This window comes from Gopherus evgoodei, chromosome 1 (genome assembly GCF_007399415.2).
Source record: "Gopherus evgoodei ecotype Sinaloan lineage chromosome 1, rGopEvg1_v1.p, whole genome shotgun sequence".
NCBI lineage: Eukaryota > Metazoa > Chordata > Testudines > Testudinidae > Gopherus > Gopherus evgoodei.
The window spans coordinates 191,655,700-191,673,759 of NC_044322.1; the positions used below are offsets into that span (position 1 = coordinate 191,655,700).

Consider the following 18,060-nt stretch of genomic DNA (forward strand, 5'->3'; position numbering starts at 1 on the left):
GTGGGTGTCTCCAAACACTGCATTTAATTTGTAAGGAAAGAAATTATACTTGTGTATATAATCACTATTTGGTAGTTGTGCCATTACGTAATTAACTCTATACTTTCTGGAACTGACATTTTACTATTTTTTGGTGAATACAGGCCAACATTTTTGAAACTTGGCTATCCAGAATGAGTCTCTTAAATCCATATTCAGGAGCCTAAATAAGTGGCCTGATTTTTCAAGATGGTGAGTTTCTGTCACTACTAGCCCATGCACCTGTATATCAAAAGGAAAATAAATAAAAACTAATTCTCAATACAGCAGTGTCTAAATTGGTATGTTCAATTAGTCTGTTGCTTAAAAGATTATATTAGTCTCCTCTATGCATTTGATGTGTCAAATCTTTAACAGAGATCCAAAATGTCCTTTCCATCCTATGTTCCTTAGTGTGACCTGAAAGACACTAGGCTGATGTATATTTTAACTTTTTAACCTATTTATCTGAACTCTTCACACTAACAGCTGACGAGTATAGTTAACTATATTATTCTTGCTGTGTTACTAAATTATTTGTAAACTATTTTTTCTTAAGTGTGGGCTTTTAACATTGTTTGGGTAGAATGGAAGTTGAGCACAACTTTTCTTAGAAATCCACTTCTATCATCTGCTATTTTTGAGGTACTGAACTAGCTGTGTAATGCTGTATTTATGGATTTGTATCCTGTCTTTGCATATACTTTTCAATCCGAAATCTTTAGAGCAGGGGCCTGAAACACACTTGTGGCTAACAACTGGTTTTTAGATGTGAAACATTTGAATATCTAGTCTATTAGGTTTATGGGTTCAATTTAAAGTTCCAGAAATGAAATGTAAAATAGCTCATTACCTTTATTCCCTTACGAAAAGTTATGATCAAAGAGTCATAGTCATTTTTAAATCTGCCAATGGAAGGTAAACACACTGGAATAACAATCAAATGTAAAGAGCTGATTACTCCTCATTATTTTTGGATTACCCACTCAAAAGTATTACATGCAGTTTTTTTTTACATTTATGTCTCTTACTGTTGTGCAATGCTTTTGTCATATTTAAAAAAAAAAAGAAAAAAGTATTGATTACAGAAGGGAACACTAGAAAAGCAAGCACTGAGTGATGTTTTCCTTAAATAATATCCACTAGGATTGCTTAAACAGCATAATATTTCTCACTGAGATCTTTGCTTCAGCAGGAATGATAATAGTAATAGCTCTCTGGACCACTTTATTATTAAATACTAAGTTTTAGAAGCTAGCTCTAAATAATTGAAGAAACCCATTAGGAGGACAAACAAACCGAGGCAGCTAATGGAGAAGACCTAGTGCACAATCTCTCTGATAGAACCCTGGGCTGTCTGTAATTGATATTTAGAGGCTAGATTTCTTTTCTCCTAATAGTAATTATATCTGTGTCATTAATAATGGCTGCTGTTAGGTCTCTGGGTTTTTCCCAAAGGCGAAAATGATATCTGGTCAGAGAGGCCTCATAATTATTCACTCTCATTTGCAACAGTGCTGAGACTTAGATTTTTCTCATTTGAGAATCTAAGCTCTTATAGTTTTTCCCTTGAGGAGCTACATTAATAACAGCAGAATAGGGAAACTGAAAAGCCCACTAAACACACTCACTATACTAGAATCAGCTAGGCAATTTTGTTTTAATGGTTTATCTCCCAAAGCACATTTGCAGTAATTATTTTTAAAATTCTCAAGGTGTGGTTTATTTGCCAGTGGTTTTGAAGTGCTTCCTTATGCTGAAAAAGCAAGGAACATTCATGAAGCTTGTGGTGAGAATGCTGATCAGTTCCTTGAACTGTGGTCAACTGCAGGAAGTCTAGAGGTTGGTTTTACATCAGTGTTCAAAAGTTCACGTACTTAATCCAAATTATTCAGAATTCTTGGCTCTGCAGAAACACTCCAACTCTCATGAGAAAGGGGTTATCTCATGAGCTTTATGTTTCCCACTTCTGGCCGCAGCAGAAATATAGTTCTCTTACACAGCATGCAGCAATGTGTACCAGTGAGATGTGAATTCTAAAGCACACCAACATGCGGTACATTCACTTGTCCATGTAGACATATTACAGTTAACATGCATTGGAGACCTTTTGGGGTCTACATAGAGTACAACACATTAGTGGGCAATAGAATTTACAGCCCACTAGTGAGCACTGCTGCACTGTGTAGACATGCTCTACGTCGGCACTTCTGGTTCCACTGAGACCCAAGAAGTGCAGAGTTTAGACGATTTAAAAATAATAAGGTGACAATTGTTTACACTCTAAAACTTTGTGTGGGCCTGACCCTTTTTGCTGAACTGGCTACCCATCCTTAACAAGAATAATATTCACTACCCTATATCTTTCATATTTATTATGCACAAAAACCGTTTATTGAACCACTATAACAGCCACATACCTAAATCAAACTACTGCACATTTGTATTACTGTCACCATTTCCCTGTTGCCTCCCCCATTCAGTAAGGGTCCCACACTTTCCCTGGCCTTTTTCTTGTTGATAACATACCTGTAGAAACCCTTCTTGTTACCCTTCACATCCCTTGCGAGCTGCAACTCCAAGTGTTCTTTGGCCTTTCAGATTACACCCTTGCATGCTCAAGCAATATTTTTATTCTCCTCCATAGTCATCTGTCCAAGTTTCCACTTCTTGTAAGCTTCCTTTTTGTGATTAAGCTCACCGAAGATTTCATTGTTAAGCCAAGCTGGTCACCTGCCATGTTTGCTATTCTTTCTGCACAATGGGATGGTTTGTTCTTGTTCCCTCAATAAGGCTAAGTTCTCAAAAAGGTCCAACAGTAGAGTCCCAGATCTCATTTACCTCTGGGAACTGGCTCTTTTAGCCTCTACTTGCACTGAACAATGGCTGCAAGTGGCGACAAGTCAGTGATCTTAATAGCATTATGTGAACTTCTGTATTTTACTGCTTTCAATCCAATTGTGCCTCTCAGAGGCTGTGAGGAGGTGAAAACCCCTGGACCACATGTGAGCTGGCCTCAACAGGAAAAATTCCATTGTGATCCCAGTACTAAAGCTTCCCATATCTTCTGAGCAATCTTAGAAGCACGGGAGGGACAAGAAGTTTTGTTCATGGGATGAGGCTATAGTTAAATGAATGCAGAACTCCCTATTGAGGCCTAGAATTTCTCTCTGGCCTGTTCCCAAAAATCAGCAAAGAAAGATCCAGGGAACATAAACTGTTATTTTTAAAAGGAATAAAAAATTATCTAATAATTCTGCTGAAATCCTTGGGGTTTCACAGAGTTAAACGATCGTCTCACACAGTGTTATTCAGATGAACTCAGATTCTAGATGCTGCTTTCAAATACAGGAGTGTTCAGTGAAGGCACTCAGTTCTCCAATGTCTGTAGGGGAAAAACCCAGTCTTCCCTCTAATATGAATGGGAGGTAAATAGGATACCATATAGGAAAAGAAAACCTAAGAATAGTCTGCAATATCTGTTCCATTCTTATTTGCGGTAGTCTTTATAGCAATATCTGGGGCATATGAAGATTGATTGGGAACTATGCATCACTATATGCATTTTTATTGCCTCCTTAAAACTTTTTTTCCTTGCATAGTAAGAACTTCACATTTATTGCACAAAACTTCTCTGCTGTCTTGAGTTTAGGTTTGATGGACAGGCTTATTTTGAGGTCTTAGAACTGTGTCTTTCCACTTAAGAGAGACCCACAGTAAATTGGGCAGTAAGGCCATGTCTACATCTAAAATTTTGCAGCGCTGGTTGTTACAGCTGTATTAGTACAGCTGTATAGGGCCAGCGCTGCAGAGTGGCCACACTTACAGCAACCAGCGCTGCAAGTAGTGTTAGATGTGGCCACACTGCAGCGCTGTTGGGCGGCTTCAAGGGGGGTTCCGGGACCGAGAGAGCAAACCGGGAAAGGAAACCAGCTTCGCCGCGGTTTGCTCTCTCGGTCCCGGAGCCAGCCAGCAAACCGCAGGGAAGGAGACCTGCTTGCTCGGGGTTCCGGGACCGAGAGAGCAAACCGGGAACGCCGCGGTTTGCTCTCTCGGTCCCGGAGCCAGCCAGCAAACCGCGGGGAAGGAGACCTGCTTGCTCGGGGTTCCGGGACCGAGAGAGCAAACCGGGAACGCCGCGGTTTGCTCTCTCGGTCCCGGAGCCAGCCAGCAAACCGCGGGGAAGGAGACCTGCTTGCTCGGGGTTCCGGGACCGAGAGAGCAAACCGGGAACGCCGCGGTTTGCTCTCTCGGTCCCGGAGCCAGCCAGCAAACCGCGGGGAAGGAGACCTGCTTGCTCGGGGTTCCGGGACCGAGAGAGCAAACCGGGAACGCCGCGGTTTGCTCTCTCGGTCCCGGAGCCAGCCAGCAAACCGCGGGGAAGGAGACCTGCTTGCTCGGGGTTCCGGGACCGAGAGAGCAAACCGGGAACGCCGCGGTTTGCTCTCTCGGTCCCGGAGCCAGCCAGCAAACCGCGGGGAAGGAGACCTGCTTGCTCGGGGTTCCGGGACCGAGAGAGCAAACCGCGGCGAAGCTGGTTTCCTTTCCCGGTTTGCTCTCTCGGTCCCGGAACCCCGAGCAAGCAGGTCTCCTTCCCCGCGGTTTGCTGGCTGGCTCCGGGACCGAGAGAGCAAACCGGGAAAGGAAACCAGCTTGATTACCAGAGGCTTCCTCCTTCCACGGAGGTCAAGAAAAGCGCTGGTGAGTGTCTACATTGCATTACCAGCGCTGGATCACCAGCGCTGGATCCTCTACACCCGAGACAAAACGGGAGTACGGCCAGCGCTGCAAACAGGGAGTTGCAGCGCTGGTGATGCCCTGCAGATGTGGACACTCTCAAAGTTGCAGCGCTGTAACTCCCTCACCAGCGCTGCAACTTTCTGATGTAGACAAGCCCTAAGATACCATAACCAAACTCTTTTTCCGACTCCAACTAGGCATAAATCAGAATGCTGGCCACAATTTTCAAAGTTGACAATACAATGATGTCCATGCGGTAACATCATTCACATTGCTATGTTAGATCTCCACAGTCTCTACACCTTTATGACAATGATCCCATTTCAGGCTTGTAGTGGTTGCTGAGAACTTGACTGCTGATATTTTCACAACCAAATGTTGCTGGGAAGCTTCTGTGATTTTCGACTTCCCTTCTACAGTAAAAACTTTGTTATCTGGCATGTTGGGGGAGTGTGTGTGGCGATGCTGGTTAATCAAATATTCCGGTTAACTGAGAGTTATATTTTTACCAATGGAATACCATATTTCAAAGAATTAGAATACAATAAAATTAATAAAGTATAAAATACAGTAGTACAGTATACAGGTATTCACCAATCCAGTAGCAGTACTGCACTGCAGAGTGGTTGGTTTCTTGACGCACTTAGGTGTATACAGGTAAAGTTTTCTATACATTAGGTTATCTTATGACACTACATATCACTATGGGCAGCGTATGGTATACACCCAGATCACTACCAATATACTTAACACTAAAACTATACTGAACATAATTTAATATTTTTCTGGTGATTCAGAAGGCACTTCAGAATCTTGCAGTGCCTCAGGGTCATCATTATCAACATAAATTATCATTGTAGATGTAGAAGGTGCAGGAGATTGGGCTGAAGCTGTAATGACTCTATGACGCACACTGGAAGCTGCTTTTTTGAATAAATCCCTGATATCAGCTTGCTTGCTTGACTTCCGTCTCTTTTGCATAAAAGTAGAGTGCAGAATGTGCAATTGCATAACCTCCTGGGCAGTATATTAGTCCCGGTTACTAGACTGAAGATTTGTATTGGGAAATATCAGAAATGCCAGTTAATAGAGCTTTCTGGTTGATAAAGTGCCAGAGAACACAGCTTTTAGTGTAATATTGCTCTTCTGGGGTTTTAGTAACTCTGTGGAGTTTCAGGGCAAGACAAATTGATTTTTGTAAAGGCCAAATTTGTATTTGCTGGTTTTGGGGTAGGGGCTTTCCTCTTCATTTCAGCATACAATTTTGCTTTGCATTTGGCCATTATATCCATTCGTTATCATGTCTGCAAAGCCTAATGTACTGCAGAGGTGTTATATAAATAACACTGCAATGGTTCTATATAAAAACATTAACATGGCTACATCAAAGACATTAATATGGCATAAAATCAAATTTCCTATTTCAGTATCAGAGTACAGCACATGATTCTGTTCTCTTTCCAGAATCTGGCCTGCAAGAGTGGTACATGCCTGATGTTTCAGAGAAAGTTGTAACGTATCTTTTTTTCCCCCCTTAATAATCTTTCTACAGTTGTTGCTTCCCTTGCTTGTCTCCCAGTTTGCCTTCTAATTAGTACTGCCAAAAGAGTGTCTCCTGTAGGCTATTGACACAAGGTGCTTTGTTAAAAAATTATTGATTCAGTACGAGTGACTATCACAAAGCACTAAGGGCAAAATAACCACTGGGAGAATTGCTCCATACGCCAGCAACTAATCCTCCTCCCACCCACCATGTATAGGAGAAAGAATTGCTTATAGTAGAAAAATACCCCTGATGCATTCTGAAGGACTAGAAAAGAAAATGGTGCTTCCTATATGGGGTTGGACAGGATTTGTTTGAGGTATATATACCTATTAGGACTATGAAGCATGTGACTCTACTGTGCAAAGGTCAACTTCCTTAGGCAGTGCTAGATTTTAGTGTCCTACTGACATTACTAAAGAGGAATCCTGTGCCAAGTTGCTCAGTAACACTGTATTGTCTTCAGGGTATAATCTACCAATGTGTTTGTGTAAATATAGTGCTTAAAACTTAATATCCTTGCTAAAATTTTGATGGCCAATCTGTGGAATGAGCCAAAACGTCTCTTAATAGATTTATCTTTCTAATTCAGTCAAATTTTTTTATTGTTGATAAATAAAACAAGTGCCAGCTCAAGTCATAAGACGGAAGCAACATGGGAAAAGCTATGTAATAGATCCTTGAGGATCCCTCGATTCTGTGGATTTTCCAGGCCTCATTGGTTTGTTTACCAAATAAGATAAACAGCATAATTTGTTTTTCAATCTGAGTAATTTCAATTGTTGGGCTTTTCTCAATTCTAGCTTTAATAAAACAGCATAATTATGCACAGAACTGCAGGCTCAGAACTTTTCAGAGTGAAAAACAAGAAGCCCAGATATTTACAAAGTAAAAATATAACTCCCTTTTCCTGTCTCTGCTTTGTCTTCCTCGTCAGGGCTGTTTTCGCCTTTCAATTCATTGCTTTGTGCTTCTTAGAAAAGGAAAAGAAAATACTATTATCTCCTTAGTTTGGCAGGTTGAGATGCTGATACCTGAAAACTCCTGGATGTTTCTCAAAGCATGAAGGTACCAATTACCACAAACTTTTATTCTGTAGCGAGGCCTTCAAACTGGGGTGTGCAAATGTTCACAGAATGGACGTGAGCAAAAGCAGACCCTAGTTTGTACTTACATATGTGCACATCTACATCTGGAGTGAGGGAAGTGTGTGTGCACCTTTGCTCAAATGAGCTTGAAGATTTTGGGTTCAGACTTCTGACATGAATACCGCTTATGTGGTTCTCATCTCTCTCTCTAATCTTAAAAACAACGCAATTGTATTTAGTCTAATATTCTCTGTTCTTTGCTAATCCCATAGCTAGAAATATATACTGTGTAATTTGGCCTCAGGTTGTTGCTAAGTCAGACCACAAAAAATGTAATCACAATGACATTTATTATAATTGTATTATACCAACAATATCATGGCAATCTATACATGAAACCACATCAACGAGGCCATACATTTAACAGTGTTTATAAACCTCACTAATGTGGCATCATGAGATGTGCATATCTGTTTTTTTCTAGTTCTCATATCTCACATAAAACGACAAATCAAAACATAAATAGATCAGTACAAAACAAAACTAATACTTAAACCTAATGATTGTATATGGGATAAATAAAGTGAGAACAAGTTTCCAAGTTTAAAAAATATAAAGATATTGCAATATATAACATGCTGCTCTGTAGGGTTTTATTTGGTTGATGTTCTAAGTAAGACCTACTTTCTCATAGTACTTGATCTCGTAGTCCAGAATGGCTCCATTGGGAAAGTCAGGCTCTTGCCATGAGAGGGCAATGCTGTTTTGGGAAGCCCAGTCCTTCCTTACCATACCTATCAAGGACAGCGCTGAAAGGGAAAAGGATAACTAAGGATTAAAGAGAAAGCACATTGTTTATCTCTTTTTGACTTTACTTTCTTAGGATTCTGACAAGTGGTAACCTGTAGGCAGAAGAGCATGACAGATGGAAATTCTCAGTCCAACTATAACCTGGAGTTAATGTTGAAAGTACATATCAGTAATTTCATTGTTGAAGTGTGGGTATACTTTTGAGAAGTGACTGAGAAATGGCAACATCTTATTCAAAATATCTGCTCCAAGTGATACCTGCTGACTTTATAGACAAAAAAATAGATTTTATTGTTTTATTCTTGTTAGTACTACAGAACCAACAAAATTAACAGAAGTGCTAGATTCTGTCCCTTCAGCTAAGTCAACAGAATTGTTACATTCAAGTCAATTGCACCTGTATAAATTTATTGATGATGTCACAAGCACATAATCTGAAGGCAGTTGGGTTGCACTGGTATCACTAAAGGCATAGTTTCAAATGCAGAACAAGATATAAGATATAAACTATAAATTAAGAGTAATCTGAATTGAATTCACCAGATTTCTTCATAAAAAATAAGTACATTTTAGATTTAATTTATAAATTGGGTCAAATTTATTTTTGGGTCAAAAGAAATTAATAATTTAAAATTTCAATTAATTCCTGTTTTGTTAGCAAAATTTTAAAAAACCCCAAAACCAACCTAGTACCTTTTAGTAGGTAACTGAGATTATGTCATCCACAGAATGACCAAGCATATTGTAATACACTGATTTTATGCATTTTTTCTCCCTATGACTATAACACAAATGAATCTACGTTTTTACAGGGGATTCTATTTTTTGTTCTAGAATAAATGTGTGTAGCATATATAAAGATTTTACTCATTTACTGACTTGCAGAAAAAAGATATATTGTAAGAAATATTCTGCACAAAACTCAAATGCAGTAAAATTCACAAAATAAAATGTATTTGTAAATCATTAAATATTCATTTAGCAAAATGTTATTAGAACATCAGAGTTGTCTAAAGCACTTTTGAAAGTGAAAAAACGCACAATTAATGTTCCATATGCAATGTGTATCCTTTAGTCACATCAATCCCCTCATATTGTGGATACTAATTTTAGCTTTAAGGTCTTTAACTCATAGCTGCCCTTCCCCTGGTAGAGGGGGAGTTCAGACCAGTATTGAGAGGAAGTGTATGGTCGATGAGGTTTTGCAGCCCATTATATATGGCGAATGCAGCAAAATTTGACTTGCCCTGTATATACAGGGTGGGTTCTCTGACCAAGGGTGAATGGAGTACAGTACAGTGTCATTAATGTTTGATGCGTAAAATATACAAGATGTTTTTTCTCAACTGTATTGGGAAAGCAGGAATCAGGACTGTGATATTTTCCCCATCTCCACCCCAGCAGCTTTTCCTAGGGAGAGAGAGGAAGGGAAAACAACTGTAAAAATGGAAGCCGGGGGAAACACAACAAAGAAGTTATTATATGAAACATAACACATCCTATGTGATTCATTTTGTAAGCATATTTATTCCTCAGCCATAATCGTATAAATATCATCCACATGAAAAGCTTGCAGTTCTGTAAGTAAAACACAAACACAACTGAGAACTCACTTTGCTAAGCAGTTGGTCCTACTACTCCCCTATATACCAACAACACTTTTGTCAACTTCTTTCTTTTGGTGCCTAGGTCTCTTTTTCAAATATGACCCAAATTGGGCATTCAACATCACCAAAGCCTTAAAATGCATTTTTCAGAAAGAACTGAATATCCACTCTCTGAAAATCAGGGCCCTTTAAGTTGTCCCAGACTGGACAACCAAAAACTTAGGAACACAAAATAACTAGTCACTGTTAAAAATGTAGGCCCTAGATTATTGCGAGTTTTGACCGAACCAATTCTTATGTGCTAAAATCATACTCTACTGATGGTGAACTGGTTGGACAGAAGGACAGAGTCTTTAAAAATGTTCTATTCTTCAACTTCAATTAATCATCAAGAAACTGATTTTTCTGCAGTTTTTGAAATATGACTGAATTATTTATCTTGCTATTTAACAATTCCAATTCAATTTACCTAAGAAAAATGATCTGTTTTAATTATTTCAGTCTAATCAATTTAGGTACGTTAACCAATAATAAACTGTTTGCTGTATTGATCAGTAGCTTTCACATATACTACTGTGAAAATGAGAAACAGCCACATAATGAATTAAACACTCTAAAAATTAAACAAAGATGAGCAGGCCAGCTCTACATAAAACCACATTATCAGATTTTCTGCTCATTTTCCATTGACCGCTAGACTCTACTGAATAAGCCTCCTTATAATTCATAACTTTACTCACCCATCTCTCCAATATCCAATGGCAATTAATTCCACACATACTCCCCTCAGTCATTTATGGTTCTACCCATCATATCTCTCTTCTAGGCTTCGTGACAGATCTGTAACTTTGTTTTTCCTCCTCTAATTGGCCTAGTAGAAATAATTTTTTAATCACTTTCCCTTCTTAGCTTTGGAAAGAGAGTTTCTCATTAACAGACTGAAATAAGAATCTGTTTCTAGTACCAAACTTTCAAATATGTTTACTTTTCATGTAAATACTTTAGTGACGTTAAAAAAGTAAAAACAATCAACAAACCCCAGAATAAAAACAAAGCAAAACCCAGTGGGGTTGGGGGTTTTTTCCCTTGGAGAAAGGAAGCTTTCTCTATATATATCTTTATCTGTCTATATCTAAATAGCTATATCTAAATAAACAGTGTGAAAAGACCTGTTAGGTCACATACAGAGTCCATTTGTCTGCCTGTGAAGAATTATTCTCCACAGTTCAAAAATTTGTCTCCTCTGATATATGAAAAGCATGCAAAATGTCATGCTGCAACTAGGCTTTTTAAAATTGTGTGAAGCAGGGTGATCAAAAGTTGGTTTAGAAAGGAAACTACCTTAAACCTTTATCTATGAAGTCTCAGCCATGACTCCATGATACTTTTACCTTGCACAGGGCAATGCAAGCAAGAAGCAAGCAAACAAAACCTATCAAGCTATTATGCTGATAATAGAAGGCTCATATGAATATTCATTAAACAAATGCTTTAAAAATACACAGTATAAAACATTAACACAATATAAGTCTATTTTTTCCCCTAGAGATAGACATATAAATCCCTTGATGAAAATGGCAATTGAGTATGTGTATTTAAGTGCAGAATTTGACCCCAATACAATTATTTATAAGGTAAGATCAACACATCTAGCTATTATTGCAACAAGGAAGCAGCAGCCTGAAATGAACAGGGACTATATAGAGGAAAACAAGCCAGCAAACACTATTGTGATGATGCCATCCTCGCCTTTTGCTATTACACTTTTCTCTATGTGCCCCTCAAATTGTGAGCAAAAACTCTTAACATTATTTGGTGTCTACTTTCCAAACTCATACAGCATTTTGTGTTGCTTTTCAACCTGAGTTCACTGCAGTAACTATTATGCTTCATCCAATGAGTGTCAAATCACAGCCTTGGCTGAAGAGATTTTCATCTCAAATGTTCTGTGTGAAGTAGTGTATCCCTTCTCTCTTTGAAATAACTCGGTAGCAAAATAAGAAAACAAAGTGCCTTCAGCTACCTCCCAAGCCAATGCTTGTCCTGACTTGCAATGTTGAAAATTCTATACTTTGGACAATGTAGGTTGTACGTTATTGATCTGGAGCACTGCTAGCATTGTGCCTTGTAAATCGAAATGTATTAAGTTGCATATATTGCTGTGGTACTTTATTCCTGAGTTAGGGTGTTGAGCATCAAAAATTTTAATCCCTCAAATCACTACATTTAGCGAAATAAACAAGTAGGCCAGCATTAACTGTTTCTGATAAGTTCAGAGAGAGATGACCCTGCTATATGTCATATAAAGGTTCTGTCCGTATTTCAGGGGACACAATGATTTAGACAGGAAAGAGAACTCACAGTTATAAATTCATGCTACAAGCCCCCCCACCCAAAAAACCAAAAAGAACAAACCAAAGCAAGTGATAAAACAATGTGTTCAGTTCAATTATGATTTCTTTAGTTGTCAACAAAAAATAACACTTTCTACAAGAGAGTAATCTACTTCTTGTAGGGGCTGCTCCTTTCTAGAAAAGCTAAAACAGAGGTTGATTAAACCCCAAAATAATAGGTGGATCTTGTCTATTTATCAAAAGTAATTCTTCACAATTTGGAAATTTAAGGGCAGGTGAATCCTGTATGTCATTTATAACCTATTTTATTTATTTCTAATGAGTCAAAGGAAAATTATTTTTGCTCGGCTTTTAAAATTCAGTACTGTGGGAGAGTTTTTAATTCAGTTACCTGATGAAGCAGTGCAAATTAATTTGCTTAACATCTTAATGTGTCTTTTAATGCACCATTTAATGGCTGCATCTTCTTGCCTATGGTGCTGGGCTGAAGGATGCTTTCCAGATCTTGGACTCATTGCTGTTCTTTGCTTTGTATGGAGGCTTCTTTGTGCCATCTGGTCTCTGTATTTCCCTGTTTCTGTAACAGATTTCTTGAATTGCAGTGAGTCATCTTCTATGTTGCTAGATTTTTCATTCTTTCTGTATTAATTTCTTCATAATTTCCCTTTGGCACAGTGTTAATGAGTATTTGTTCTTTATTTCAGAACAAATTTATTTTGTTGTAAAATGCATTATTTTTAAGGTTTTTTTCCCACTTTCTTATGGAGTACATTGAAGATGGAGAATATTCCTTGTTTGTAAGATATTGGGGCTTGCCACCCCTCCACTGACTCATATCCTTATGGGTTGTTTCAGTTACCTATGACCGGGGTGAAAGTAGAAATAGGGACTTACCAGTACGGGGCTGGGTTGGGGCTGGCTCTGGCCCCTGGAAGGGGAGGGCCTCAGGCAGAAGGGGCGGGGATGGGGGGGATTACAGCCAGCCCCAGCCTGGCCTGTACCAGTAAGTGGCCTCCCCCTTCCCTGCTGGGGTAGCAGTGGTAGCTGGGGGTTCCGGCAGCAGTTTAAAGGGCCCAGGGGTTGGCCGCCACTACTGCCCCAGGCCCTTTAAACTACTGCCGGAGCCCCCGGCTGCCGCTGCTACCCCAGGGCTCTGGAAGCAGGGTTCCAGTGGCTATTTAAAGGGCCCAGGGCAGTAGAGGCAGCGGGGCTTTGGCAGCAATTTAAAGGGCGTGGGGAGCCCACTGGTTCTTGCCGGTACGCCATATCATGGTGTACTGGCTTACTTTCACCTCTGCCTATGACCCTCTCTCTTGGGTATAGATAACACAGATCTCTAAAGCTTTATTTTTCCCTTCAGTCCATTTTTTTTATTTTCCAGTTTTCTGTTCCGTAATGTTTGAGAGTCTGTAAAGAGTTCTTTTCAATTGGTATAAATGTGCATAATATCTAGAAAAGTCTCTTTGGCTTTCTTAAATATAGTACTTTTAAGGTTTGTTATAATAATCTTTGCAAAGTAGTTTCTTCTAGTAACCCTTCAGAACTCTTACATATTACAAAATTCAATGGGGAACCTGCATAAGTGCAAACAATTTCTAAGTTCATCTGCATACAGTGTATCATCTCTCTATTTATATTTGTATATATATGAAATGTATGATCAAGTAGAAGGGGAGCTGGCAGTCACCTTTATATTTAAGTTGCCTAACAATTTCCATTATAAAAGATTCTTACCACATTTTCAGAAACTAACATTTCTATTCTATTATATTGCAGCAGACCTTTCAAATTCACAGGTGGAAAACCCTGGGGCCAGAGATATGCCTTCTGATCATCCCATGATACTTTATTCAGGTCTGGTTAAGTTATAAGGTGCTGAAAATCACCATTTCCCATCTTTGGCCTGCATTGCTGAGCATAATTGTAGCATCTTTCCAAAATTCCCAAACATTCTCAAGCTGGGCTCCTAATGTCCTGTAACAGCAGGAGCAGCATACATTGCATAGGGAATCACAGAGAACAGAAAGCCTAGCTGCTGATGAAGCAGCTGTAGGAGCAAGGGGGAGAGTAAAGAAATCTGTGCCATGCCCCTCACTGACCAGGCTGAAGAAGATGCACATCGCTCCAACAGAGTCCTAACCCCCTGTAGGTGAAACACATGAGGTAGGAAACCCTCTTCACTTCTCAGGGGCAAGACAAGATCCAGGAGCAAACACAAATACAAATAAGAAATAAATGGGAATCAAGAAAACCTGAGTTCTTGACTCACTTCTGACAGATGTTGATAATTATATATGCATTATATATATTAAACAACATCCTGCACCTCACTGGGCGATCACGTGAGCTGGGAATAAAGCCCAGTTCTCTAATTGGGCAGCCCAAATCCCATATATTTAGTCACACTACCTCTCAGGAAGAACCTGTTGTATCTCTGTCCTTGTCTAAACTCTCAGTATAGTTGGCTACTCAGCGAATTTGACATGAATAGGTAACACACCCTGTTACACTGCATCCTCCAGTTCAGGGGTCTCAAACTCAATTTATCTTAGGGCCAGTGCCAGTCCTCAAATCCTCCCAGTGGGCCAAAAATGTCACTGAAGATAGTGTTCAGAAAATAAAACATTTATATTGTATTTTTTATTTCCAATTTCTTAGAAATAAGAAAACTGTCATACAACTTTATACAATTCTTCGCCTGCCAGAGAGTTTTTAGTGTTTGCCAGACACGTGGCAACACTTCAGTTCGTTGATGTTTGGCCTCAGTGACTAAGCAGTTGAAACCTTCAGGATTGCAGCAAGGTGTGCATCAGATAGTTGAGTTCGTTTCACTTTCCCACACTCCATCCTCTGCTGACAGCAGGACCTTGCTAGGCTGGGCCATCTTGGGCACAAAAGTGGCTGAGAAGGAGGCACAGTCGTGGTCTGCCCACTCGTCAGATTCAGGGGATGATGAACATAGCTACTACCCTAAAGAGATGGGGCAGTGGGTGGTTCTAACCTTCTCTGTGTGTCTGGGATTATGCTCCCATCAGGTTCAGTGCCTCCTGGTGCTCCTGCTGAGATGGCCCTCTCCTACACAACTTACCAACATTACATGGGACAATGAGTAAAAAAGTAAACAAAGCGCCTCATTTCATTACACAGATCTGCAGTGCCAACAGCTAGAAACAATGTTTTTTCTTTCTTCTTATCTTCACTTCATCTTATCTGCAGGCACCAGGGACATTGCTTCTGTGCAGGCCACGTCCCCCGGAGCTCCCACTGGCCATGGAGTCAGCACTTAGGGAGGGGGGACGGAGGCAGCATGCACCCTCGCGCTGTCATTGGAGCCTCACGAGTCACATTACCTCCCAGTCTGTTTCCCACCCTTTTCCCTCGCCCATTTGGCCTCATGCCACCCCAGCTGACTCTGCCCGGGGATTGGTGATGCTGCCTCCATGGCTGACTCTGCCTGGCAACTAATGATGCTGCCTCCATGCTGACCCTGCCCAGCAACTAGTGATGCTCCCCCAGCCAATGGGAGCTGCGAGGGGCGGCGCCTGCAGCAGACAGAGCTGGCAGCATGGCTGCATCACTCCTGCCCTCTCCCGTCCCAGCCTCCCCCCATGGCTGGCAATAACTTTTTACAAAGTTTCCGTGGGCCACAGTGGGGAGGTTCTCGGGTTGCAGATGGCCTGAGGGCCTGGACTTTGAGAACCCTGCTCTAGTGGCTGGTTCACAGAGAATAACAGCTTTTTCCTACTGCCTGCGAATATAGTCCTTTATCTCAAGTGGTAAATGGCTGTACTGCAAATTTCTCCCGTCTGTTCCTTCTCCCAAGTAAATTAGATTAAAAAGCCATTACAAAATGGTTGCAAAGTGAAGCACCTGAAAGTTAGGAAATGCCAGTATTGAGCTTGCCTGTGCAATCTTAATTCTGCCCCTTAGTGTAATATGTGTTATGTTATGGTCTTCATTATATAACATGCTATTTTTTCCTCAGGATTCCTGCCTCATTCAGTGCACAAGATGGACTGTGCTCAGTGAATAACACAGCTATTCTATTTTCCTTTTTATTATTTTAATGATATACAAGCTAAAATGCTTTCCCTGCCTAGTGGGGAAAGGATCTTGGTCAGCCCTACTGGTGGAGGCAATCAGTCTGTTTCTCAATTCCTCCCCACCTTCAGTTCAAGGACGATCTTGAGGATGGCATACTAAGCAGACTTTTCTCCACTTTGGAGCCTGGCAGATGTGAATCCTCCTGGTTCCTCATTAGCTCCTGCCCGCCTTTCCTACATAGCATCTCTGGTGGCAGGAGCCACTGTGAGTACAAAGCATTACATCGGCATAGTCTGTGCCAAGACCAGGTATGAGGCCAGTTTTATATCATGGGAAAGGAGGACATGCTTTAAAATCCCCTTTTGTTGGGAACCAATTCCTTGGAGGGGAGGCTAATCTGAGTGGCCTTTGGCTTTAAGTCTCTTGCGGCCAGAGAGGAGAAAAAAAGATTTTATTGCTAAGTATAGAATGTTTTTAGTCGTTGATATCATATGATATGTTTCTGGAATAAGTTAAAAAGTGGCAGACATTTATTTTATCCAACAAATTGAGCATAGAGGTCTTATTTTCAACCAAGTGTTGTAGAGAATAATTTAAACACATCTAGGTGTAAAAACCATCTAGTAGATGTGATAGGAACCTGGACAAAGAAAACATAAAGTAAGTACTGCTCTTTTGGGTGATATTTTTTCCCCTTAACCGCAATACAAGAAAGGCCTATTTGTATTTTCAGAGCATCCTCTGTAAAGCACTGATAATATTAGACTGAAAAACAACTGGTCTAGATGAGAACTTGTGTTGGTAGAGTAAAAAAAATAGGAATATCTGGTTCCTTGAAAAACAGCTTTAACATCCAGATACCTAAAATTATAGATGAATAAATGGTACCATAAATGAATGTGACTTATAACTGCTAACTATAAATCATGACATCCTGCAATCTTGAATATTTTTCTAGACAGAAACAAAAATCATGTACCTTTTCTGTTACTGGAAAACACAGTTATCCTTGTATGATACATCTTTAACCGAGATTTCCGTAACTGGATTAGAATTTATGAAATTTGACACTAAGTAAAGTGTTATCTCATACCTGGCAATAAATGGAGTTGGAGGTTATATTCATAGCCTAGCACTTGGGGAAAAAACATTATGGTGCACCGCAGGAAAACTATTGATTTTACTTCTGATTCTGAACAGTCTGTAAGGAAAAAGTAATGAGCAATAAAAAGATGTTTTCTAAAGGGAGACATTTCATCTTAGCAACAGAACTGGAAGTACTGAAACCACATTTCCTCATCAAGAGTGCAGTGTTCAGTATAATTAACACTGGAACTATATGTACATTAAATACCACTAGTAGTTTCATGAGCCAGTTGCATTTTTTTTTTAAATCTTTGCTTTGGCTTGTGAGTCCATTGTTTTGACCCTTCATTGTAGAAACAGAGGAAGGAAGGAAGATCATCTTAGAGCTGGGCTTTATTTCTACCTCTTCTGTGGAGTTCCTGTATGACCTCGGATAAGTTATTTAATATCTGTGCCTTGGTTCCCCAAATCTAAGATGGGGATAATACTTTAATGTTAGTTGGGTATGGCGAGGATACATTCATTAATGTTTGTGAAGGGCCTGCATATTATGAGCGATGGGGGTTATGTAAGTAGATAGTCTAGTAAAGATTTAGTTTTTATTAAACTGCTCTTCACAAACAACAGCTCTTTATATATTTTAAAGAATACAGCATCACCAGAACTGAAACATCTTTTGATTTACACTGAGTTAAATGAGGATTATTTTTCTTATTATAGAAAGCACTTTGCACAATGCAGTTAAGTGCATTGACTAGATAAGATATTTG

At 39.8% G+C, this 18,060-nt stretch overlaps 1 protein-coding gene across 4 annotated transcripts in view; it reads right to left on the reverse strand.

Moving 5' to 3' along the window:
- Positions 1-18,060, reverse strand: part of EPHA6 (EPH receptor A6) — an 898,770-nt gene that overhangs the window by 267,234 nt on the left and 613,476 nt on the right. For all 4 annotated transcript variants that reach the window (XM_030581541.1, XM_030581522.1, XM_030581531.1 and 1 more), the window contains exon 6: positions 8,074-8,198. In XM_030581541.1, coding sequence (XP_030437401.1) covers positions 8,074-8,198 — 125 coding nt within the window. The remainder of the gene's footprint in view (positions 1-8,073; positions 8,199-18,060) is intronic.